This window comes from Asparagus officinalis, chromosome 5, assembly GCF_001876935.1.
Source record: "Asparagus officinalis chromosome 5, Aspof.V1, whole genome shotgun sequence".
In the NCBI taxonomy this organism is placed as follows: domain Eukaryota; kingdom Viridiplantae; phylum Streptophyta; class Magnoliopsida; order Asparagales; family Asparagaceae; genus Asparagus; species Asparagus officinalis.
The window spans coordinates 92,342,045-92,368,972 of NC_033798.1; the positions used below are offsets into that span (position 1 = coordinate 92,342,045).

Below are 26,928 nucleotides of genomic sequence, written 5' to 3' on the forward strand. Positions count from 1 at the left end.
ACGAGGGTTTGAAGGCGAGGATGGAACTCGCCTATTGGGTCGCGGGTCATCTGCGTGCCTGATGGCGAGGTCGGGGGCACTGGTTCGAGCTCGCTTCCTGGCGGGTTGAAGGCGAGATTCGTGCTCGCATGTATGATCACGAGTTCGCCGCTCGTGAGTGGACGCCAGCTGGAGGAGAACTCGCCTATTGCCTGCGGTGCTCGCCTGAAGTCGAGCTCGCCTGATTGGGTTGGAGACAGTTGGGAACAACTGGATCCCCAGGGTTTCCCTATAAAAGGGAAACCCTGTTCGTGAGCGCAGCTTGAGCGGCTTTGAAACCCTAGATCAGAGAGAGAGAGGGAGAGCGTGAGAAGCTGAGGCGAAGATTTATTCTCTCCGATTTTTTGGCTCTCGTTCTCTCTGCTATTAGTTGAGCCCATTTGTCCTGTACTCATTAATTGAGAGGAGGAGTTGGTGAAAAATAGGGGTTTAATTGGTGTATTTAAGAGATTGTTTGAGCAGTGATTTTAGATTAAAATCACATGCTATTTGTTTGAGAGATCTCAAGTTTGAGATCCTCTCTTATTTGTAATTTTTTGTTATTAATAAGAAATTAATTGTGTCGCACCCGTGGACATAGACAAAATTGTCGAACCACGTAAAATTGGTTGTTTGCGTTTGTGCCATTATTGTGATTGTGTTAGTCCTTCTCTCTTGACATTTGTGTTTGATCTCGGCAGTAACCCCAACAATAGGTTTATACTACAACGCAACCAATTATAGTGTCATCTCTGTTCCAAAACAAGATGATTTTCATTGGTTGTTTGCGTTTGTGCCATTATTGTGATTGTGTTAGTCCTTCTCTCTTGACATTTGTGTTTGATCTCGGCAGTAACCCCAACAATAGGTTTATACTACAACGCAACCAATTATAGTGTCATCTCTGTTCCAAAACAAGATGATTTTCATTGCGGCCCGGCCCGGCCATAACGGTCACAAAGGTGACCGTTGCCCAGCCCGGCCCGGGCCAAATCTGGCCTAACGGCCAGATTTGGTCTTTTGACCGTTTTGCCCCTTAAAACGGTCAAAAAACGGCTATTTTTCGAGGGTTTTTTGGTCATTTACCTAGGGGGCTGCTTCTATAAATAGAGGGGGGGTTTCAATTCATTTTCTCACAACAAAACTCATCTATTTCTCTCTCTACTACTCTCTTATACAATCTTATACTATCTCATACTAATATACTATCCTATAATCTTTTGTATTTTCTAATACTTCCAACAAATGGCTTCTGGGTCTGATTATGAAGAGCAACATGCAACTCCTACCGATCCAGAGATGAGTCCTCCTACAACAACTCCTCATCCTACCGGTGTTAATCCTGAATCTGGTGGCGACGAATCTACGGCACCAAGAGCTCCAAAAAGGCCGAGGTCTGATGTATGGAATTTTTTTGAGAAGATAGACGTCACCAAGGATGAACACGGTAGGATCATCTCTCAGAATGCGAAATGTGCGTTGTGCGGCCAGATATTCAAAGCTCATCATAAGAGCGGCACCAACCATCTCAAACGGCATATTGAAAAACACAACAAAGGCCAAAATCTACAAGGTGATATCCGGCAGTCTATGCTTTCCCAATCATCCTCTTCAGGTACCCTCGGCAGTTGGAATTATGACGCTGCCCGAGCCCGGAAATGCGTAATCAGGTTTATTGTTCTTAAAAACCTTCCTTTTAAATTAGTAGAAGATGATGAATTTGAAGATTTATTTAGAGATGGTTTTTATCCTGCATTTACAAAATTTTCTCGTCAAACCTGTCAACGTGATATTTTAAAATATTATGTTGAGGAACAGGGAAAAATAATTTCTTATTTTAAAAATTTAAACTGCAAATTTTCTTTAACTTCTGATATTTGGTCATCTAGAGTGCAAACTGGTTATTTATGTATAACAGCACACTGGATTGATGAAAGTTGGAAAATGTTTAAAAGAGTTGTTTCTTTTATTGCAATTGAAGAGTCACACACTGGTATTAATGTTGCAAATTTAATTGTTGAAGAACTTATGAAACTAGAAATTGATCAAAGAATATTTACTCTTTCACTAGATAATGCAAGTAATAATAATGTAGCTGTTGATTTTCTGAAAATAACTTTGTCATTGCCATGTCATGGTGAGCTTTTTCATGTTAGATGTATCTGTCATATTTTAAATTTAATTGTTCAAAGTGCATTTTCTGAAATTAAACCCATGATAGAAAAAGTTAGAACAGTTACTAATATGCATAATGCTTCTGAAATGAGAATTAAAAGATGGAAACAATGTTGTAAAAGAAAAAATTATAAGCCTAGACTAATTCCAAAAGATGTTGACCATAGGTGGAATTCCACCTATGCAATGTTATCTGTAGCAATAGAATATAAAGAAATTATAAATGATTTTATAAATTTTTATGCTTCTAGTTCTAGCTCTGGTAGTGCTTATGGAATAACTGAAGATGAATGGACAGTTATATGTAAATTAAATGAGATGTTACAAGTTTTTTATGATGCTACTATGTTATTATCTGGTTGTTATTATCCAACTATTACTTTAGCTGCTTTACAAATTTTAAATATTCAAAAAAATTTTACAAAATATCGTATGGATGATATTTTTGGAAGTATAATTTTTGAAATGGAGAGTAAATTTAATAAGTATTTTAGGCCTATTCCTCATATTTTTGGTATTGGTGTTCTTATTGATCCATGCTTGAAGGAAATTGGCCTTCGAAGTTTGTTACAATCATTGTATGGTGGACAGATTATAGACTTAGATGATGGATCCACCCTTACTGCTACTACTCATTATTTAGCTATTAGAAATTATTTTCAAACCTTATATGATGAGTATGCAGCTAGATATGGTGTAGCTACACAACAGTCTTCAGCTTCGGCACCTTCAGCTTCGAGCACAGGTCGAGGTAAAAGTGTAAGTTTTGATAGGTATGCAATGGTAGCTGAACTAACTGGTGGATCTGGAACTTCATCAGGATTAGATGTTTCTGAAATAGATGAATATTTATCTGCTTCCTTAGTTAAATGTCAAGGAAATGCTTTAGATATTTTGCAATGGTGGAAAGTATATGGATCAGTTTCATATCCTATACTTTCCACCATGGTTCGTGACTTACTATCAGTGCAGGTTTCGACTGTAGCCTCGGAATCCGCTTTCAGCACAGCAGGACGTTTGATCGACGACCACAGGACATGCTTAGATCCGTATACTGTACAATCGGTGATGTGCTTACAGGATTGGTGGAGATACGAGAAGCGAACACAAGGCATCGAACGGATTGCTATGATTGAAGATAAATTTGAAGAGTTAGGACTAGCAGATAGATATAATGATTAGATAATATTCATAAAATTATAATTTTGTTTTCTTAGCTTTAAATTTGAATTAAATTATTTCGAAAAAAGTTACAAATGATAGTTATATGGGTGAGTAGGTGCCAACCTAGTTGGGATGTACTCATCTATTGTGATGCGACGAATTTCGAAATAAATTTATACTTGTAAAGGATTTACCGATTATTAATAAAGAAGTTATTTTTATCATTTTTTGTACTTGTAATTTATGTCATTTCATTTCAAGTTATTAATAAAATTTATGACATTTTTTATAATAATTTATAATTTATGGTTTTGTTAAAATTTAAAAAAATAAAAAAAAACAAAATTTAAAAAAAAAAACAAACCGGGCCGGCCCGGTGTCCGGCCCGCTCAAAAAGAATGCAATAGTTTTGCAATTGAAATTCTGAGATGATAAATCTTACATAAAAGAACAAAAAAAAAATTCTAAAAAAAAATCAAACCGGGCCGGCCCGATGTCCGGCCCGCTCAGGCCCGGGCCCGGGCCCGGGCCCGGCCCGGACCACCCGGGCCCGGGTCCGGGCTTGGGTTTTGCCCGGCCCGGGCCCGGTTTTCCGGGCCGGGTCGGGCTGGGCCGGCCCGGATGGACAGCCCTACTGTTAGGGAATCAACTTTTTTTTTAATGGTGCTAGTGGATGAAAACGAAAGCCTACTGAACACAAAATCCTAGCGCATTTGGGCCCACAAAATGGAGGAGATAAGGCTAGTGTCATCTTGCGCCGAGTTAGGTGTAGTAGAGCTGTCTTGTGCGCCTTGTTTTTTTACTCAATTCCAACCGATACCTTGATGCTTATAATTTACTTAAAGTTATCTTTCAATGACCAGTTGGTTAATTAAAGTCCTCTTTCAATGAACAGTTGGTTAGTGCACGGAAATACAGTGAGGTCTGGCTTTAGAATGTATCACAATCATCTAGATAATTAATGACGATGATTAAAAATAATGGTGCTACCTTTTTTGTAGTAAAGAGGATCTAAATTTTCCTATTTATTTATTTAAAGTGTAGTTTTGAAAACATTATATGTTGGTTTTGAGATCTTCGGTCCTTTATAGCTATTGTTGCAGGGTCTTAGGAGTTTCAAATGAGTAGTGATAACTACACTGAATGAAAGATGTGTCATCCATTCTCTTCAAAAAAAAATTTAATGTTTGGAATAGAAAAACGTGGTGTAGAAACTAAGCAGAAAGACAAGTTACTCACATCTGATTTTTCCGTTTAAGAAAATTTTTAGCGGGAATTAATGGCTTATTAAGGGAGCTTATACTTCTCAATCTCTTGCAACGTAGTGTAGAAGTAGCGTAGGAGAGAATAGCATGATTATCCTTATTTGTTTGGAATTTTCACAACAGCTTCAATTTTCTTTTTGCTATTGGTTTAAGCAACGAATACAAGTAACAACTAATAATCTAGACTACTGTTTGGCACTTGATCATTTACAGCTCTTATTACCTTTATTAATGATGTCTAGTTGCCATAAAAACTTCAGTTCCACAATCGGGTTGGAATAGGACCATCCATGGCCTGGCTGGCGCGCGCTAAATGATACATGCGTCCCCTGATCCATCCAACACGTGTAACCTCATTTGATGAGATGGCTGCTATTCTCGTGGGTATGAAAACCCTCCTCAATTCAAGTTCCTTGTTCCGCTCCTGGTCTCCTACACGTGGATAAGATTTGGAAATATCGTGAATCCGGAATGATCTTTTTAATATTGTCAAAAGGTTAATTCCATCTAATCACTTTAAAGTACAAAAGCACTACCATACTTGTCTCCTTCCTCCATAAATATCACAAACATTAGAAGACAAGCGCAGATTAAATATAAATATCACAAATTACAGATAAGATTTCTGGTAACTACTCCTTAACAGCTTTACTAAAGTAAACACCTGTGCTCGTTCTCTTGTAGACAATAGTTTTGACCAACAAATCGTTGCTTATTGTAATTTTTTTGTTCCTTCTTTTTTTAGAAATTTAGAGGGTAAGAGCAACTCCAATGGGATTGCAAAACTCCATTTTGCAGCCCCATGGAGCTCCAACCGGACTCCAATTTTTGGAGTCCGGTTGCAAAAACCCCCCCTCTTTTTGCTCTAAATATGCAGCCCCCCTCCAAACCACTATTCCCCCTAAAAATTTACAATAACACCCTTCTAACTAACTAATTATTTTTAGATATTCAACTTAAAATCAACATAAGTTTATTTCTACTAATTATTTTTAAATAAAAATTTTACGGTTGGAAATGTTTTGTCGATACCTTCAAAATGAGACTAATATTGAATAATATTAATTGAAATATAAAATTTCAAGAACCAAGTAATTAAAAAAATAAAAAAGTCATTATTTCATTAGTAAAAAAAGTTACATAGCTTCATTTCCATGTCTTTCCCACAAATGTTGATTAATCTTGATACTATTACTGATCCTTCGGAACGCGAGTATTTTCGAATTAAAAAACAAGAGATTTTATATAGAAACACACAGGGGCGGATCCAGGATTCTAGTTCTGGGGGGGCCACGTACAAAAGATAGATAAAAAAATTTTTTAATGTAATTTTATTCACAAGAGATATACCACAACCCAAATAAAACGAGTAGAATAGCCAACATCAATATCTTCAAAATATTTCAAAAGAGGAAGACAAATATTATATAGAAAATAGTCAAATAAGCATCATCTATTTTTTTATAACTAAAATTTCTCTAACTAAAAGGAATTCGATGTTCCTTAAAATTTTCAAAGTCTTCAATGATAGCATCAATGCTCAGACTTTTAGCAATTTCTCTTTCAATAAACAACATTAATGTGTCGTAGAGGAAAGCATCCTCCATTTTGCTTCGAAGCCTAGTTTTGACGATATTCATAGCTGAGAATGATCGTTCTGCAATAGCAGTAGAAACTGGAAGAGTAAGCACAAGTACGATCACTCTAAAAATGAGATCGTATGTAGCAGATTTATTAGTCATTACCAACCATTGACACAACTCAGAAATGGTTAAAAGAGTTTTGAAGTCTGACCCTTTGACTACATTATGCTCATAATGTTTCAGTTGCATCTTCAAACTCTCTTTTTCTTCACTTGTAAAATCTTGTGCATAAAACTTGACAATAATGCTCTTTTCTTGAATGAATCCATTAGTGTCCACAAACCGCAACACAATATTTGCAGAAGATCCAGAAGAGAGAAAGGGGTTTCTATTTGATCATGTTTGGTCAATTTTAAAAGATGCAGAGAAATGGGCAAATATAAGTGTCAGATCGCCTGCAACTTCCAAAACTTCAAAGTCCCGCTCATCTCAGGGATCAGATTCAAGTTCTCCTGTCGTCGACTTAAATGACGATAATGAGGAATATACTCATAATGACGAAGATATGATAACAAGTCGACCGACAGGAAGGAAGAAAGAGAAGATGAGGAGGCGACAAGCAACTGAATCCAACCTCGACTTGGAAACTCTCAATAAAAGCAATTAAGAAATTGTCGATATTTAAAAAAAAAGTCATGGAGAACGAGAAAATGATAGAATAACAATGCACCAGATTATGATGTTAAGGGCCGAAAACGAAAAGAAAAAATTAGATATTCAAAGGGAACGCCAGGAAAGTAAGATTATGTTGATTAATCTTGATACTATTACTGATCCTTCGGAACGCGAGTATTTTCGAATTAAAAAACAAGAGATTTTAAATAGAAACACAACCGGAGGTTCTTCATCTGATATTCCTAATCCTGAATATAGTTATGCAGGAAGTCAATACGGAATACCTGACTACAGAAGCGGTGGATATGGAGGAAATGGCCTGCCCGATTTTTAGTTTTTTTCATGTACTTTATTTTCATGTACTTTCTTTTTCTATGTAATGCCGCTGAATGTAATATATAAAATTTCATCATTCGGAGTAGCTGTGAAGGTTGTTCCAAATATTATGCTATATTTTCTGCTTTTTAAAATTTAAAGACTCTTATCTATGTCTTATTATTAATTTATTAAAGATAATTACTTTTATTTAAATAATGAGTATATTATATATTATACTTTTAGTATTAAATTATAATATATTTTATATTTTAAATTAATTCATATAATTTTTTAACATTTTATATTTTTTATATTTTCAAATCTTTTTAAAGTATTATAAAAGAAATCAATTAAAAATGCAAATAGAGCTTCATATAGAGGAGGTGGTTGGAGTTACCCCTCTAAAAAAGCATATGCCCAAGAATATGCTCCCCACTGCATTTTGCAGCCTCCCCATTGGAGTTGCTCTAAGAGACTACTTTTTTTCTCTTTGCTCTAATTCCTAGTGCTCTATTATTGTGATAAGATTCCCAAAATCAGAACCCTATACACTTTATGTGCATGAACATTTCTTTTAGGGCGGATGCGTCGCGTTCAAACACCTCTTTGATTAGCTAGGGGAAAAATGAAAAGAGATCCTCTATGTCCTTGTTCATAAACATCTATTCATTCTGAGGACTCCAAAATTATATTCTTTAAATATGTTATTATAAAAGACTCATTGAGAGTGCACGAACAACAAACACAAAAGTTACATTAACTTAAATTATAACGAATAACAAAGTAATAATACAATTAACATCTCAACTCATGAACTGAAACTAAAAACTGAAAAAAAAAAACTGAAATAGATAAGAGGTATCAAAAGACCATATACAGGAAAAAAAAAAAAAACGGATCAATCCATCAGCACACCGACAAAGGCAGAGCAATTAGATTCCACTCCTTTTCCCTGAAACAATGAAGGTATTATTAGTTTTCTAAAAAAAAAAATAATAATGTGAAAAACAATTAGGAGCTAATTAAAAAGGGGGGAAATGAAAATTTCTAGTACCTGAATGAGAATTTAATGGAATTCTTCTATTTGGTGATAGCATAAATGGCGTAGATAATTCCAGGCAAGTACCCGAGGATAGTCAGTACCAAGCAAATCCAAAATTCAACCTGAAAACAAATTAATAACTTTTCAAATTTCTAGTCCTCGAAAACTGGGTTTCAGCGAATGAATTGTTGCCGATTATAGTGTTCTGTCGCGTATTTGACAACTTAAATAAATAAATATAATTTTAAAAAAAAATCTAAAAACACGATCTATCTTGCTTTTGAAAATTTGAGTTCTCATATTCGGAAAACTTCAGGGTTTCTTCAAATTAAACCCTAACTTCTGTTCTATTTTATATTAGGTTCCTAATCATCATATTTAAAATTACATCCTCAAATCTTCATATTTGTTAGAAATAGTGAGCTAGATAAAACTAGTTGATGCATGTGAGTTTGCAAATTACAAACAAAGGGGGTTTACGTAAGACAACTTAATGAATTTGAGGGGTGTAGATTACAAAATGAAGAATTAATCTCAAAAATTAATTTGAAAGGTAAAAATAAAATAAAACTCAACAAAATATGTGATAACAACTAAGGACTTAATTTACGATATCCCTTAATTCCAATCACGAATATAATAAATTAAAAAAAATGACGCCTTGGAGCCTGAAATCTCATCATGGCGATGACTAAAACTACGGAGTGGGATCCTCTACTAACTAGTAGGCTCCTAATATCTCTTAATAGAATCTTAGCTTTTGATTTATCAATCAAAGGGTAAAATCTCCTCATGAGCAAAAGTAAGGGGAGATGACATTTGATTGATAAATCGAAGACTAATATCTCTTTATTAGGAAAGATTAGGAACACTATGCATTTAGCATTAGTAAATGATCCCAATATTAAAACTACTTTGTCGCTTATAAACCTGGTAGCTTATTTTTTTTATAAAAAATTGAACTAAAAAATAAAAGATTTATTATATATTTACCCCGCATCCAAACTTGAGAAACACTCCCAAAGGAGGGAGGATGATGGCCAAGAGGATGTCGACGCAGGTGGCAGTTCCTTCGTCAGCCATGGCAGAGGACCAGAGGTTCTAGAGAGAACTAAGAACTCAAGTGAGAAGATGGAAACTCAAGAAAACTACTACAGATTTACTTGAAGAGTGTGGGTGGGCAGATGAGAGGGACCTTGCGGTCAAATTTATAGAATTATTATTGTCACGCGCGTAGCTCGTGATGCATAGATATGTACACAGGTCATCTGATCTGACGCTGATACGAAAAAAAAATTGTGTTTTAATTCGCGAGGTCAGATAGATTACTTAGCCGCGTTTGCTTCTCTGATAGATGACAAAGGAAGCGACTGTTTCATTCTGACAGCGACGACGGCCTGTTGTATGGCTGGAAACATAACAGGTTTGTTGTTTTGTTAAAAAAATAACATACAACACACCAGAAATTACACATCTTGTAGTCTAATCAAAATTAACTAAAATCTAGAAGAATACTCAAAGCGTTTTTTGAATTTCTTCGATAATTGTTTGAGTCAGAAATTGTTGTTTTTATTATCATCGAATCTATTACAACTTCAGTCGTTACAATAAACTCAAATAAAAAAAAGTTGATCTCTTTATAAGATCTCTTTAAACAATAAAAATAAAAGATTACAATTTCTTCAAACAAAACATAATAGATGTTTATCGCCTATTGTTTGCGTGGGAACTTCACCTGTGCCGGGACGTTAATATCTGTGGACCGCCGCGGATCAGATCCGGTTGACAGATTGATAATCAAAGCTCCTACTTCACGAAGGAAGTATTCGTAGAAGTGGTAATCCCGACCAAGCGAGATTACGACTCTTTTCGGGATTAAGACCATGCTTAAATCCGGAGAAATGGAGGGAAATATGTCTCAGATCTTTCAAACTCTCTCTTTTTTTATTGAGGAACCTCGCCAAGATCTGCTAACCCTCTGAAATTCATGCTCCACTCTCCAATTTGGCAACACTTCGCTCTCTGAATTTCATAGGCTTCGGTTGGGGTTTTTTGGATAAGAACGATAGATTCTGCCTTATCTTCAGTTAACAATCATATAACCACATTTAGAGATGACATTTAGGCAGTTAGGAACCTCTGGAACAGAAAAAATCCCGTGAAAACTTGTCAAAAATTGTCAAAACGTGTTTTTAGCTCAAAACTGACCGAACCGGGTGCAAAACGAACCAAACCGATTTGGTTCAGGCACGAACCACCATTTGGTGGCTCGGCCTGGTCCGAGCCACCAATTGGTGGCTCGGCCTGGGCCGAACCAGTTCGTACCAGCCCACGAGCTCATCGAGCCACTGACTGCGAGTCGTTTTTTGATGCGACTCGGCCGTTAGGGATTTTTTCGGTACAGTATGTTCCGGGCTCTTGAACAGTTTCGTCCTTCTACGTGCATTTGCCGTCATTTGTACTTGTATGCTTTCATCGATTTCGCTTCATGCGTTGCAATGAACGCGGCGGCGTCACTTGGCACGATGACGCACGAGCGTCAGACAGCGCCACTCGTTCATCGTTTCGCCGTGGCCGTGGAGCGTACGGCCCTTGGAGCTGGCTGATTGAGTGCGCGGGCCACATAGAGGTGTCACGTGATAGTGTACAGACTAACTTCGGTTCACCGTTTCGCGTGGCGATGCAGCATGTGGGCCACTTGGAGCTTGCGTCCGCTGATGAGTACGCGGGCCACATAGAGCGTGCCAGTGACGACACGAGCCACTATGGTTGGCCGTTTTTGGGTGGCTCGATGAGCGCTCGTGGGCATCCTTGACGGTGGCCGTGGTGAGCACAGCGAGCCACTTGGCCGTCGATGTATGGTGTGCAGGCCACATCGGAGGTGGGCCCGGTGAGTGCACGGGCGCCACTGGTTCACCGTTTCGGTGGCTTGGCCATAAGCATGTGGACCACTTTGGCGGTGGCCGGTGAGCACGCGGGCTACTTGGCATTGGCTGATGAGTGCGCGGGCCACATGAAGGTGGCCGGTGAGTGCACGGGCCACTTGGTTTGCCATTTCAGTGGTCGATGAGCGTGTGAGCCACTTGGCGGTGGTCGGTGAGCACGCGGGCCACTTGACGTTGGCTGATGAGTGCACGATCCACATGAAGGTGACCGGTGAGTGCACGGGCCACTTGGTTCGCCGGTTCTGTGGCCGATGAGCGTGTGGGCCACTTGGCGGTGGCCGGTGAGCACGCGAGTCACTTGACATTGGCCGTTCCGGTGGTTCGTCGCCACGTCATCAATGGTTCGGCGATTCGCTTCATGCGCTTGTCAGTGTCAGATGATCCTCTTTGACTCGGATAATTCTCTTCGACTTGGATAATGACGTTCATCGTCTTCTCTTTGTCTCGAGCTATGTGTAGATGCCTATAGGGATTTTTAGACCCCTACAGATACCCCCTCCAAAGTATTTCAGGCTCATTCTTTTATAGAGGAGTTTGGAATGCTTTGGATAAGATAGGCCATGTTTTTAACCTCTTTAGTATTTTGTCGAGGAGATTGCATAGAAGGACCTGTGGATTGTTTCAATTCTTGACTTTTTCAGCCTTCAGTCTATTCAGTATTTTGTCGAATAGACGAAGTTCTTCTGGCACTACGTTTATCATCTGACCGTTGTCGAAATCTTGAACTGAAGTTGATGTGTAAGTTTCTGAACTTAGCTTTTTTTATTGAGATGACTTTGAACTCCCTGGAATCATCATTTGCCTTATTTTAGCGAGATTACTGATGCGTTGACCGGTATCGACCTTTATTGTAGAGCGTTGATCGGCGTTAACACGATTTATACTCGTACGTTTACTGTAGTTTACACAGTTTAAGCTCTTAAGGCATTGGAGCGTGGCGGTCCCAAATGTTAGGACTACATGACCAACTGTTAAAGCTAATTCATATGCATGTATAGCTCTTATTCTGAAGTTGTTGGATGCTTGTAGGCTGTCAAAAAAAAAATCAAAATAGATAGCTGATCCCCCATCAAACACCGATGATGGAAGTTATAATCTAACGACTTCCAGAAGGCTATAATTTGAAGACTTTCACATAGACCGATGAATGTTACAATCTGACGATCTTCACAACAACTGATAAAAGCTCTAATCAATAGTCTTCACAATCAACATCGGGAGTCACAATCTGACGACTCTCATATTTTTAAGGAGCCAAGATGAAGATTACAAGATAATAGTCTTTGCAACGCTCTGCAGAAGAAGCTATAAGTCATTGGTTCCTTCTAAAAACGCGGAATTCATCTTCGCGTTTCAATTCCTGAAATGCAGGCGACCCCCGCGTTTCCAAGCTTCAACAAGCAAAACACGAGCGACCCTCGCGTTTCCAACCTTCAGCAAACGAAGCGCAGGCGACCCCCGCGTTTCCAACCTTCAGACTCCAAAACGCGAGTGGCCCTCGCGTTTTTCAACACCCAACGAGTACCCAACTCCGCGTCTCTATTCTAAAACGCGGAGTTAGGGTCCTGAACGCCAACGTGGGCGTTTGACTCGTTCAAACACGAGCTGAACGGTTACAGGAACCGTTTTCCCTCCACGATTTGAGGGATTTCCGCCCCACTTAGGAGCGGATTAAGGGGGCGGTTATGTTGCCTTCTTGTTTTGATGATGATTTACAAACAATTTACATCTAATATTGTTTGTCTAGTGTTTGTGTTTTATATTTATTCTAGGCAAATAATATGTTGGAGGATGGATGGAATAGAGTTTCAACGATCATATCCAAAGGAGGTTGGCGGAATGTTGGTGAAGCTTATGCAATTCTAGTTAAAGATCAAGTTCAAGCTTCATCCGCATGTATACCAAGTCGAGCTTATTGAAGATCAAGATCATAGCTTGGGTAATCTAGTTTAGATTTTATATTATGTGTGTTAGATACTCTAAGCTCAATATCATATACACACACATTTATTGGTTTCTTCGTATATATATAGTTATATATATATACATAAGTTTTGCTTTCTATGCATATATATAGTTATATATATGCATACATGTGTTTTTGAGTTTTCATGTTTATAAATATGAAATCACATGTTTCATATTTATTATTGTGTTTTAGTATATATTGCATAGAATATGCAATTTTGTGAAAATATTGTTTTCTTAGTTTTTGGACTTAACAATAATCATATACATATTTTATTAAGACTACAAAATCATTGTGCAAAGTTTCAAAACATGATTTAGCCTAAATGTCAAAATTCATATGTTTACATTTTCATGTTTTGGACTATTTTGCAAAATAATGATATTTTTCATTTGGGAAGTCTTTTTTGGAAACCAGTTATTGTAGCATGTTTATTATCATATCTACAATCATTCTCCAAAGTTTTATATTTTTTAGAATTTATTTGATATTTTTAAACAGGGTTTTAAAATTAGCAAATCAACTTTCAACAGAGAGTTTGTCGGTCGACCGCCGCGGTCGACCGAGAGCTCGAAATTTTCATCGGTCGACCTCACCGGTCGACCGAATAAGTCTCTGCTCGTTTTCTCAGATTGGGATCTGGATCACGGTCGACCGCGAATTTTTTCGATCGACCGCCGCTCAATCAGATTCTTTCCAACGGCTATTTTTGTTACCGTTGGCTGGGGTTTTTCTTGTCATTTGTTTTGGGTTTTTGGCTGAGGTTTTGGGAGGCTATAAATACCCCCATTGATCTCAGTTCTAATATATAAAAGAAGGTTTTAAATAAGTTTTTAAAACAAGGGTTTAAGTGTGTTTTTACTGGTTGTTTTAAGTTTGGGTTTTGTTTACAAAGGAGGAAGCTTCACTGCAGATTGAGAGATTCTTTCTCAATCTTCTTCATCATCTTCTTTGTGTTTTAGAGAAGTTTTCTAACTCTTTTCTCTAGTACATTTTATTATTGATTTTCATATTCTTATTGCTAGTTTTGCTATTTTGAGTTAGATTGATTTCACCTCTTGTTACACACACCCACTTGAGCTTATTGTATTGCATACATAGTATATTAGGGTTGTGAGAGATTGTAACCATTGAGTTATGCTTAATTGAGTTCTCATCTATTGTAGAGAAAAATTTATATTTGTTACATTGTGAGTGGTTGTAAGGTTTTCGGATGAGCTAGAAACCGAGTGTGTTGTGTAAGTTTTCGCGTGAACTAGAAAACGAGTGTTGAGGAGTGAACTTTGTTCAGTGAGCATTGAAACCGACACTGTGAGGTGTAAACGTTATTCGGTGTGAGGCGTAGAAAACCCAGTTATGATAGTGGATTTCTCCCCGGAGTGGGGAGCGGGAGACGTAGACGGAAGGTCCGAACTCCTGATCATTTTTTTGTGTTGAGTGTGCTTTGTGCGTTTATTTATACTTGTGTTTATATTTCTTGTCGCCATTGTCATTAGCTCATTATTTATATGATCCACTATCTAGTTTCATATTGTCTTACCCTTGTGTTAGTTTTAATGATCTTAGCACATCAATTGTCTATATCTCTTTTAAGGATATTATCTTATTGTTTATATATCCTTGCATATATTTCTATTATATAGGATATATCTCATTATTCATATTGCTTATCCTAGCTTATATTCTTGTTGTATTTTATACTTGCTAGGATTGTTTGCGGTGAAAGTTGATGTTTCCATTGTTATCGAATCTATTACAACTTTAGTCGTTACAATAAACTCGAATAAAATAAAAAGTTGATCTTTTTATAAGATCTCCTTACACAATGAAAATAAAAAGTTTACAACTTTATCAAACAAACGCAGAGATCGTTTATCGGTCTTCTGCTTACGTGGGATCTTTGCCTGTGTCGGGGTTTATCTGTGGACCACCGTCGATCAGATCTGATTGCTAAAAAATTAGGCAGAGCTTCGTCTATCCGCGAAGGGATCGAGAAACCGTAGCTCTTATCTCGGCGAAGCAAGATAATCACTCTTCTTAAGATTACCGCAACGGGATAATCCTAAGGAACAGATCCGGGAAACTGTAGATCTGACGAATCTCTCTCTCTTAAGTTGAAGAACTCGATCCGATCTCTCCTCCTCCTTTCTGAAATTCGTGCACCTTCAGTCTTCAATCTGGCAGGGCTTCGCCTAATCTACAAAATTCCAGATCTCAAAAAAATGAGGACCCAGGGCTGTATTTATAGGCTCTAGGGGGTTTCGGGTGGTTAAAACCACCTAACTGGTCATTTCTGCGTTGGAGACACCCCAGGGTGTCTCAAACTAGGCCGAGACACCTCGGGTGCCCCAGTTCAGCCTGAGACGCTCCGTTATGCCTGTTTGATTGTTTCCGTCGTAAATTCTTCGTCCGAACTCGGATTTGAGTGATTCCAAGTGCGTTGGAAAGCTGACGAAGAGTTCTATAAGCTCCAATGATTAAATCATCAATTGAACAAATGAGACACAAAGGGTATTTCGCCGTTTGTGAACGAAACGAGGTTCCCGGTCAGTTCGTATCTTCATCATTCCGAAGTTCCGTTGTTTCACGTAGTTCGTCGGTTTACTTCAAGCGTTCACCGACATCAATCAAGCTTCTGTGAACCAGATGGTGACGTTCATCGTCATTTCTTAACACTGAGCTGTTCGTGAAGACCTATAGGTAATTTTCGATGGCTACAGATACCCCCTCCAAAGCATTCAAGACTCGTTTCTTTTGTAGAAGAGGCTGGAATACTTTGGATGTGATTGGTCCAGCCTTCAGTCGGTGTAAAGGACCTGTAGTTAGCTTCGATTCTTAACTCCTTCGATTTTTAGTCTACTCGATGCTTTGATGAATAGCTGAAATCCTTCCGGCACTGCATTTATCGTCTGGCCGTCGTCGAAGTCTCAAATCTACAACTGATGAGTTGAGTTTGGCTCGTGTCATTGAGTTGACTTTTTGATCGTAACGCGTTGACTAGCGTTGACCTAGGGTTACGCGTTGACCGGCGTTGACCCTAGGGTTTCGAACGTCGTACGTTGACTTTTTTGGTAGCAACGCGTTGACTGGCGTTGACCTAGGGTTACGCGTTGACCGGCATTGACCTTAGGGTTTTGAACGTCGAACGTTGACTTTTGATTGCAACGCGTTGACTGGCGTTAACCTAGGATTACGCGTTGACCAGCGTTGACCTAGGGTTACGGATTGCTCGGTGTTGACTTTGGGTTTCAGACCGCCCGACGTTGACACAGTTTATACTCGTACGTTTACTGGAGTATACACAGTTTAAGCTCTTAAGGTATTGGAGCACGGCGGTCCCAAGTGTCGGGGCTGCAGGACCAACTGTTAAAGCTGATTCATCTGGATTTGTGGATCTTATCTTAATGTTGTTGGATAATCGAATCACGAGACCAACTAACGGAGCTGATGCATTAATGACTCGCACTTATAGAAATTTTGGCAAATTCTCAGCCATCAACGGGTTTGATGAGCCTTTACCGACTACCGTTTGAGTCGGGCTAGCATGCAGATTGTTTAGGCAAATCCTCAGCCCTCAACGGATTTGATGTGCCTTTACCGACTACTGTTTGAGTCGGGCTAGTAAGCGGATTGTTTACTTCTGTTCCGAATGTGACGTTGTGCTAAAGGAATGAACTCCCTTAGACTTGATGCTACGACTTCGAATATGTAGACTTCGCCATTGTTATGGGAACAGGCTACCCGGCAACGCGTGTTAGGCGCTGACTTATCCTTACTTAGGATTCAGGATAAAAGTCCCCAGACTCGGATTCTGGTGTCTTCTTCAGCCGGTAAAAGACTAAACCGGCAACGCGTGTTAGGCGTTGGCTTATCCCTGCCTAGGCTTCGGGATAAAATTCCCCATGCGTGTGAGGCACAGATTATGGTGTTATTAATAACAACCTGCCACAATATTAAATATGTTGTCTTTTGTCCTTTTTACGGTCAAAGACTAACCGGCAACGCGTGTTAGGCGTTGACCTATTCCTACTTAGGATTCAGGATAAAATTCCCCATGCATAAAAGGTATGGATTTTTGTTGCTACGATGCTGAATACGTAGACTCGGTCGTTTTTACGGGAACGAACCACCCAGCAACGCGGGTTAAGCGTTGACTTATCCCTACTTAGGCTTCGGGATAAAATACCCCAGACTGGATTCTGGTGTCTTTTTCAATCGGTGAAAGACTAAACCGGCAACGCGTGTTAGGCGTTGGCTTATCCCTGCTTAGGCTTCGGGATAAAATTCCTCGTGCATAGAATGTACGGATTTATGTCTTTTCTTAGCGTAAAGACGAACCCAAAATGGAAGAGGAAGAATTTTATATTCTATCTCCCGGCACCGAAGAGGAAGAATTTTATATTCTATCTTCAGTTGGAAAGGAAACTCAAAGTGGGATCTCCACCCCCAGAATCCGGAAAGATAAAACTAGGAGTGGGATCTCCACTCCAAGAATCGGAAAGATTCAAGTAACCCTAACTTTTATAGGATTGATTGCTTGATCCAAGAAAAGAGTTCCTCATTTATTGAGGGGAAATTCCGATTTCAACCCTAACTTTGTAGGTTTGGCTGAAAAAGGAAAAGATGGAAGTCTTTCGTTCATCGAAAGGGATAACTCAATCTTAGTCCTAACTATCTGCAGGTTTAACTAAGTAAAGTTGGCGACAATCCTAACTTTTATAGGTTTGATTGCTCAATTGAAAGTGGACCTCTCGTTCATGGAAGGAATCGAGAGCGGACTTTGGCTTTGGTCCTAACTATAGGAAGGTTTGACCAGGTAGACAGTGAGAGTGGGAGTACAAATCATAGTGGGGGTTTAATGTTTATCACTTTGTTCGTAATTATCGGGTTCTCCCTAAAAAAATTACATATAACATTCTTCTGGGAACTTCCCATTACATGAATCATCCACCCCCAGCTTCTTTCTTGGAACTGGGTCTGACTTTATACTCTGTTACATGACCGGGTTATCCTTAAGAATATTAGCGTAACATTCTCCAGGAACTTCCCATCAACGGTAGGAAACAGTTTAGACTCATATACCTATTGGAGTATCAGGGAGCAGTTTAACCTCATATACCGATTGGAGGATTGAGAAGCAGTTTATACTCGTATACTCTTCGGAGTAATGCCGTTCTTATTTGGCTTATCCTAGCGTTATGACACCGGCTTCAACCAAGGTTTGGATGCTATTCTTTAAAGTAAAGCAAGCCTTGGTGGGATGAAGGATCCTCCTGCGGTACGCGCAGTACTTCGGATCTGCAGTATTGTCAGCTTTCTCCTGATTTGTGATGGGCGGCAGCTTGATCTTGTTGTTTTCAAGAAGGGTCTCGAAGATGGCTGGAACGTCTTCGTCCTTGAATGAGTACTCTTTTTGGAACCTCGGATCCGAACTATTCTGCTGTCTTCGGGACTGCTGTTGCAACGTCTGATTAATATCAACAACTGTTGTAGGTGTCTTCCCTTCATTATGGGAAACGAAACCCGGATTCAGAGGGTTAGTCATCGGTTGGCATCTTTCAACCTTCCTCCTTCTAAGGAATCGTTCGGCCTGCTCTCCGCGCGCCTTCAATTCTCTCCAGGTATTGAGTGGCTCTACTCCCATAACGTCCAATATGTTAATGGACAAGTTGTTATGACAGATTTGCAAGATGAATTCCTCCGTGATTCATTGCCTGATTGCGAAAGCGTTTGATGAAGGTATCCACCGACTCTCCGTCTTTTTGTTTCTCATCGAAGAGTGTTTTGATCGACACTTCTGCGTCATCATCGAAGAAATGAGCGAGGAACATGCTTTCCAGGTCCTCCCAGCTGTTGATGCTTCCGGGCTTGAGACGGCGGTACCAATCGAAGGCGGGCCCGCGAAGGGTGCCAACAAATGACCGGACCATCAGAGGCTCGTTGCCAGAGATCACTCCCAAATGGGACTTGAAATAGATCAGGTGCTGAGAGGGCGAGCCCTTCCCGTCGAACGGTGTGAAGTTGATCAGGTTAAACTTTGCCGGATACGGGATCGATTCCCATTCTCTTGGGTAAGGACACGGAATCCCGGTCTTCTTCACCTCTCGAGCAAACATCAGGGCATCAATTTTGCTTTCGAGATCCTTCATCTTTTCGGCCTCGTCTATATCCTGTTTCGGACAATTTTTGAGAGGAATAATATGGCCACCCCCAGTGTTATCATCATTGGTAAAACCACTCCCAGTGTTGTTATCTGTAGGGTGTGTATTTGAACCACACCCAGTATTTTTGGGAGGTGCGTCGGCCATGATGATTTCGTCCACTTCTGGATCGCTGTCAACTGTGGCGTTCTGGGTGCGACGGCTGGATTCAACCAGCTGAAAGCTCGAATTTGTTGGTCGTGCATTTGTCTCATCTCCTGCATAGCCATTTCCATTTCGATTTTGAATGCTTCTTTCTGCTTGGCTAGAGCATCCTCAATGATTTTGGCTATTTGCTCGGTGTTGACCATGAACACTTCCCGAGCTTGTCCTATGCTAGACGTTGTATCGTCAGAGGTGATTGCGGAATAAGAATCCGAGAGTTCGTCATCGGAATGTATTCCTTCATGGACACCCTGGTAATCATTATGTCCAACGGTTTCTAGCTGAAGCTGAGATATTCGTTGGGTTATTCCTAAACTGACTCTTCTTCCTGGAGAGAAATTAGGATTGGAACCACTTGAAACAATCGGAGATTTTCCCTTATTGACCATGTTGATGGTAACTTCTGGGAATTCATCATCTCGAACAACCGATCCTCTTTGGTGGAAACGCCTTGACTTGAGCTTCGTCGTTCCATCGAAGATCCTCTCGAATATCGAGACCCTCTGCGGAGCGGTCTTGGGTCAGCTACACGCTGATAATACTACCCTGATAATTTTGATACACGGACAGTGAGAGTCCGCTTCCCGGGTACTTCTCTTTCGAGATTTATTCGTACCCCCAGCCCGATAGTACAACTCATCGACGTTACGGTCGGAGTAACCTATCGACTGTTTACATAAATTCTTAGGTATAACGCATTCGTCTGTCTGACGCGTTTTCCTCTGAGTAAACATTGCCTTGTTGGCATCTACAGGAGTCACACGTTTGGAATCACACCCTTGTGAGGGTGAAACCTTAACGGGCTCCTGGTTTTCTACACGCACCGCCAAGCGGGCCGTTGTTCGAATCAATTTGTTAGGAGGTTGTGTACGACCCCCAGTCCGGATGTTTGCTCGGGGTTCCTTCAATGGTCCCAAGTGTTCTTTAATAGGTGCTCTGCCTTGATCCTCGTGCAAAAGACCCAAGCGTTCCGCTATCACTTTCTTGCCTCTGGATATGTCCATATTGTTGCGGAGCTTCACCGGAGGTGCGGGATTAAAAGGAACGAGATCTGAACTTGACGAAAGCTGGGAACCAGCTTTGGATCTGGACTCAACCGAGAGACACAACTGATGTCTTTTATCGGGTAGGGGTGCTGACTTAGCCTTCGGCACCCAAACTTGTTTGGATCTCGGCGATCTCTTAACTGCCTCTTTCTTTTGCATTTCCTGTGCTTTTCGCACAAGGGTCCGGGCATGCGCAAGCAAGGCGCGGCGCTTCTGGATTCGCTCCTTGAGAGTAGAGCAGGATCTTTGGACACGAACCCATTCGTTAATTGGAGATCGAGAGGAGGATTCTGATGCTGGTCGTGGCGACAGATTAGCCATTTGGCGCTTTCTGAGCTCCAGATCTGCTTGGTAATGGAGTCCATCCATCTGATCCAAAGCCTTGGCGAATTGGCGTGCGAGGCGTTGTCGTTTCCTTTGACGTGCTCTCTTTGATGGAGTTGGCGCGCCTTCAGCAGTCGACTCCTTAATCGTGAAGGAGTTCAGATCTGTAGATCTGGTCTCATTGGATGCCGACGGACCGTTGCAAGGTACGACTATAGCATCGGCTATGGGAAGATCGATTTCTTAGTTCTTCAGATCTGGAGACCAACGGATCTTCTGGGAGGAGGAGGCCTTCCTGCACCTGCAAGGAGAGGCAGATCTGGAGGAGGAGGAGGAGACATACTCCTTGAACTTCTGCTGGTCGAACTCGTATTCGACCTCTTCAGCCACGGGGATCTTGATCATTGGCTGCAGCACGACAACCTCGGCAGCGAGGCTGTTGGCTCCCACTGTGGTCGCCAGTTTGTTTGCGGTGAAAGTTGATGTTTCTATTGTTATTGAATCTATTACAACTTTAGTCGTTACAATAAACTCGAATAAAATAAAAAGTTGATCTTTTTATAAGATCTCCTTACACAATGAAAATAAAAGAAGTTTACAACTTTATCAAACAAATGCAGGGAGATCGTTTATCGATCTTCTGCTTGTGTGAGTGTCTTTGCCTGTGCCGGGGTTTATCCGTGGACCACCGTCGATCAGATCTGATTACTAAAATTAGGCAGAGCTTCATCTATCCGCGAAGGGATCGAGAAACCGTAGCTCTTATCTCGGCGAAGCGAGATAATCACTCTTCTTAAGATTACCGAAACGGGATAATCCTAAGGAACGGATCCGAGAAAATATAGATCTGACGAATCTCTCTCTCTCTTGCGTTGAAGAACTCGATCCGATCTCTCCTCCTCCTCTCTGAAATCCGTGCACCTTCAGTCTTCAATCCGGCAGGACTTCGCCTAATCTCCAAAATTCCAGATCTGTAAAAAAAATGAGAACCCGAGGCTGTATTTATAGGCTCCAGGGGGTTTTGGGCGGTTAAAACAGCCTAAAAGGCCATTTCTGCGTTGGAGACACCCCAGGGTGTCTCAAACTGGGCCGAGACACCCTTGGGTGTCTCAAACTGGGCCGAGACACCCTAGGGTGTCTCGCCCGTGCCGAGACACCTCGGGTGCCACAGTTCAGCCTGAGACGCTCCGTTATTCCTGTTTGATTGTTTCCGCCGTAAATTCTTCGTCCGAACTTGGATTTGAGTGATTCTAAGTACGTTGGAAAGCTGACGAAGAGTTCTATAAGCTCCAATGATTATATCATCAGTTGAACAAATGAGACACGAAGGGTATTTCGCCGTTTGTGAACGATACGAGGTCCCCGATCAGTTCGTATCTTCATCATTCCGAAGTTCCGTTGTTTCACGTAGTTCGTCGGTTTACTTTAAGCATTCACCGACATCAATAAAGCTTCTGTGAACCAGATGGTAGCGTTCATCATAATTTCTTAACACTGAGCTATTCGTGGAGACCTATAGGCAATTTTCGATGCCTACACCACGCAGCCGACCTACCCTACACCCTACCTACTTTGTCAAACCCAGAGCACTGAGAAGACTTCTCTCCCCTGACACCGAGTGACTTCCCTCTCAGTCGCCTGCCGATACCTGGAGGAAGAAAGATGACTCATCAGTCTGCATGTTCACCTTTCAAACCGCCTCCTGTGCATAGTCAACAAAAGCCGAGGGTCAAACTCCCAGAGGTGTTCACCTTTCAAACCGCCTCCTGTGCATAGTCAACAAAAGCCGAGGGTCAAACTCCCAGAGGCAAGGAGGCTATACAAGAAGGTAAGGAAGGTAAGGGCGTGAGGGCTAAAACTACTACTTCTTGCACCTTAGCTTTACTCCCTCTTTTGTATTTTTAATATATCCTCAAGAGGAAAACCCCCTGCAAGGACCTGAATGGCCCAGGGTCCTCTCAACAAACCCTCCCCAAGTTCATCAACTGACTTGACCATCAGAGGTACCACTGAGGAAACTAGCCCCGTATTCCTACGATACTTACATGTGCAGGCTATCAGCCCACCCCGCACGCTCAGAGTCAGGCATAAAGTCGGAGGAGGAGTCAGCCCTAACATTCATCCTTTTCTTCTTCCCCACCATCTCCTGGATTGAAACTGCATCCGACTGCGGGAAACCCCCATCAATTGTTTGTTTACGAGCATCAACACAACTGGCCAGTCGACTGATAAGGTCATCAGTCGACCGATCAAGTCATCAGTCAACTGGCTAGCTAGATGCTGACTCTAACGGTCAGCTCATCAGTCGACTGACGGCCCAACGACTAGTTTTTCTAGCTTTTTGTTTTTTATATTTTTGCTGGTTTTGTTGGTTTCTTCTTGGCTTTGGGGTTTCCTATAAATACCCCCACATATTCTCAGTTTATTTTAACAAGAAGAAAAGTTTTAAACAAGTTTTAAAGGATATTTAAGTTTTGTTTAAGTTTGTTTCAAGTGTTTGTTTGTAAAGAAACTTTCACAAGAGCAAGTGGAGATCATCTATTAGTGTTTGAGCATTTAACTCTTCTCCCTCTCTCTTGTTATCATATAGATAAGTTTTCCTAAACTCAATCTAGCTATTTTATTTATTTGATTTTCATTTCCATAAGCTAGAATTTATTTGAGTTTAGTTTGATTTGATTTACTCTTTTGTTTCACACACACCCACATTAAGCTTTAGTATTTTCATACATTGTATAATTGGGGTTGTGGGTTAGTGACTTAGAGTGTGAGCTTATATTGTGTTCTCATCCATATTAGAGAACAAACATTTGTTGTATCGAGCGTGACTTAGAGTGTGAGCTTATATTGTGTTCTCATCCATATTAGAGAACAAACATTTGTTGTATCGAGCATTAATTGTGAGGTTCACTTTGTATTACACTAGTATACCAAGAGGAGTGTGTGGTGAGAGACATGGTCATCCCAAGAGGAGTGGGTAAGTGGTAATACCTAGAGAGGTTGTAATTCTTAATACTTGAGGGAGACACGGGCTAGAGACCAACACTTAAGGTGGTAGTTAGTGTAGTTATATTATGAGAGATTGTAAAGTTTTTACTGAGCTAGAAAACCGAGTGTAAGGTGTAAACGTTGTTCGGGTGAGCATAGAAAACCCGGTTCTGATAGTGGAGATCACCTCGAGGTGAGGAGCGGAGCTGTAGGTCGTGGGGACAGATCTTCGTGATTATATCGTTTGTTTATGATTGCATTGGCGCACTTATTTTTGTGTTCATATCTTATATCGCATTTGTCTATTGCTTATTGTTTATATTCTCACTATCTTGTTTGTGTTCATATTGCCCTTGGTTTATTATCCTTGCACATATATTGTTCATATCTCTTGTGCTAGGATATATTTGTTAGTTAAGTTTTAATTTGGCATAAATTGGATTAGATTAGCATAAACCATATTCACCCCCTCTAGGGTTCCTTCCTAGTGGCATTAGGGTTCTTTTAGATCCTTCGGGCCGAGACAACTCGGCCCAGGAGGGACGAGTTGTGCGACTTGGGCTCATACCTTGGGTTTACTTGTAATAGCACCAAGGTCTAAGTGTACATGCCTAGGTCTTAGTGTGCATACCTTGGGCTTAGGGAGATGTCAAGGTCTTTTTTACCAACATAGATTGAGTTGACATGCCTTGGTTTTACCCTCAAAATATACCAAGTTCTTTTTGTCGATAGCGTGCCTTAGGTTTACCCTGAATAGATACCAAGGACTTTGGAATCGAGCCAATCGAGCCGAGGTGTGCCTTGGTTTTAGCCCGAGAGGGTACTAAGGGATTTTATCGATGGTGTGCCTTAGTCTTACCCTACGTAGTTGCCAAGATCTTTTATCGATAGTGTGCCTTGATCTTATCCTAAGTAGGTGCCAAGGTCTTTTGAGTCAAAGACGACCGAGTCAATGATGATCGATCAATGAGAGCTGCGTATAGATATAGCAGGAAAAAATATCTTGTTTATAGATAGCACCATTAATTTAATTACCTTGAAGAGAATCATATTTGTCTTGGTCTTATTTATGAGAGTGACGTCAAGGTCTGTGGCTAAAATAGGCCGAGTCGATGGAGATCAGCCTTGACGACAGCTTCTCATTTCATGATTTGAGCATAAGGGGTCATCCGCCCTTAGGTAATGGAGAGATGAAGAGCTCCATGGTGAGCACCAAACTTTTGATGTCAGTTATCAAATAGTCGGTTTATTTATGGATTAAAGTAGAATTAGGGTCCTCAAACTCCTTCAGACGGCTGGCTTCATAGATCACAATTCTTCACTACACACAAAATACTCGTGAGAGGCTGGAGTTTGGTTCTCCGATTGTTCCTTCGATGATCAAGTAAGTGTTTAAGCTTGTGGAGGGAGTATATAATAAGTAAGGAAACAAATGCAGAGTTTCAAAGCTACATGAAACCGCGTCTCCTGTACCTCGTGCAATGCCACTTCCTTTTATAGCAGATTTGAAGGGCAAAGAGGTAATTGTGGTCGAGTCCCGACAAAAACTAACATGTGTCGACCACTGGCGAAGATGGTAATCCAGGTGGTTGTGCCAAGCGACAGTAGCTGCTTGGTACTAACGGAGCCTGATAATTCATAAGACTTTAAGGACTAGAGTAATGATGACTTTGTTAGAGCAGTTAATGCAAAGGTAGGCGGTTGTTGGCGTGGTTCAAAAAAACTACCACCTCTTCAGTCGTCCGGCTGATGGCCGAAAAACACCGTCTTTTTAGTCGGTTACACAAGTTGTCGGCTAATATAGCGGACCGAGTGTGAAGTCTCGAGGGCTCAACCCGGAGAATAGGTCAACGAGTATCGCCTCTTGAGTCGGCCACCTGAATTGTTGGTTTATGGAGTCGGATACAGTAGTGTATTGAATTGTCTCGGCTCTGATCATGTCTGATCTGTCGCGGAGCAAGACACGTGCTAGTTTCTCATGGGAGGTTAACACTAAGTTATTTTCAGGCTATAACAAGAATATAACTCTCAATTCTCATCTTAAATTTAAAGTGCTGGTGTAATGGTTGGATATTTTCACGTGGTATCTATTTTTTTTTCAAAAGAAAATGGATGGAGCATCCATGATGCTTTAGCCAGCTAAATTTAAAAGCTAAAACAATTGTTACAAAAATGAGTACATATCCCCAAGTCTAAAGATATCAATATTTTCACATGGTATCAGAGCAATACATGTTCGAATCTCACTGAACATGAATTCAATGCGGAGTCTATAAAAATTAATATGAGTCCATTTATAAAAAGAACTCTCAACCTTCATCGCAACTTTAGAGTTGTCGTGACCTCATTACAATACGGGCCAAAAACAACATCACGTGAATTGGCTTAATAAATGGCAATTACGAAGCATATAGTTAAACACCAAGAAAATGGGGACCTTAATGTAAAATTAGCACTAACTTCCAACGCCAACCGCACAGGCAAACGGGAGAAAATTTCATTCTACAGCAAATTTAAATCCAGCGGCACGCCTCAACAGAATTCGTTTTTCCAACCGAAAAGACCAAATTACCCTCCCCACTCCTCACTCTCACCGCTCTTGTCGGGGCAACTCACGCCAGCTTGTCAGGGGCAAAATGGAGAATTTTCCCACGAAGCGGTTTCGTTATAAATAGCAAATGAAAAGGCCCCGAGACAAATGTCTCGAGGTTAAGAAAGAAGAAGAGCGTGTAAATCGTTGAAGGCGGTTTCTCTTCGCGTTGCGTAAGAGCAAAACCTTCACCCTTGCTATAAATAACCCTGATTTCCTATCAAATTAATTTATTCAATTTTCTTTCATTTTTTTCAGCTAATCAATGGATCGCGGGAGCAGCAAGAGGAGATCGAGAGAGCCATCGGATCCATCGAAGAAAGGCAAGAAGAAGAAGAAGGAGGCAGCGCCAGCTGTCGTCGTCGACAATTTCACCCCCGACGAAAACGAGATCTCGGCATCGCAGATGAGCATCTTCGAGTTCCCGTGGCAGTCGGTGACAGTTGACACCGACAGCGGCT

General features: G+C 40.7%; 1 protein-coding gene across 1 annotated transcript; it reads right to left on the minus strand.

The window, feature by feature from the left end:
- On the minus strand, window positions 7,927-9,428 carry LOC109840179 (hydrophobic protein RCI2A-like). The gene is made up of 3 exons (XM_020408721.1): window positions 9,234-9,428; window positions 8,253-8,362; window positions 7,927-8,150 (listed from the first exon to the last, which is right to left on the minus strand). Exons 1-2 carry the CDS (start codon window positions 9,321-9,323, stop codon window positions 8,279-8,281), a joined length of 174 nt encoding a protein of 57 aa, XP_020264310.1. The 5' UTR covers window positions 9,324-9,428; the 3' UTR covers window positions 7,927-8,150; window positions 8,253-8,278.

Bases quoted from the DNA above. Each gene is read 5' to 3' on its own strand.
- LOC109840179 (XM_020408721.1), bottom strand. From the start codon at position 9,323: ATGGCTGACGAAGGAACTGCCACCTGCGTCGACATCCTCTTGGCCATC. The intron at 8,363-9,233 runs GTAAATATATAA...ATTTGTTTTCAG, and splicing joins TTCTCAAGTTTGGATGCGGG to GTTGAATTTTGGATTTGCTT.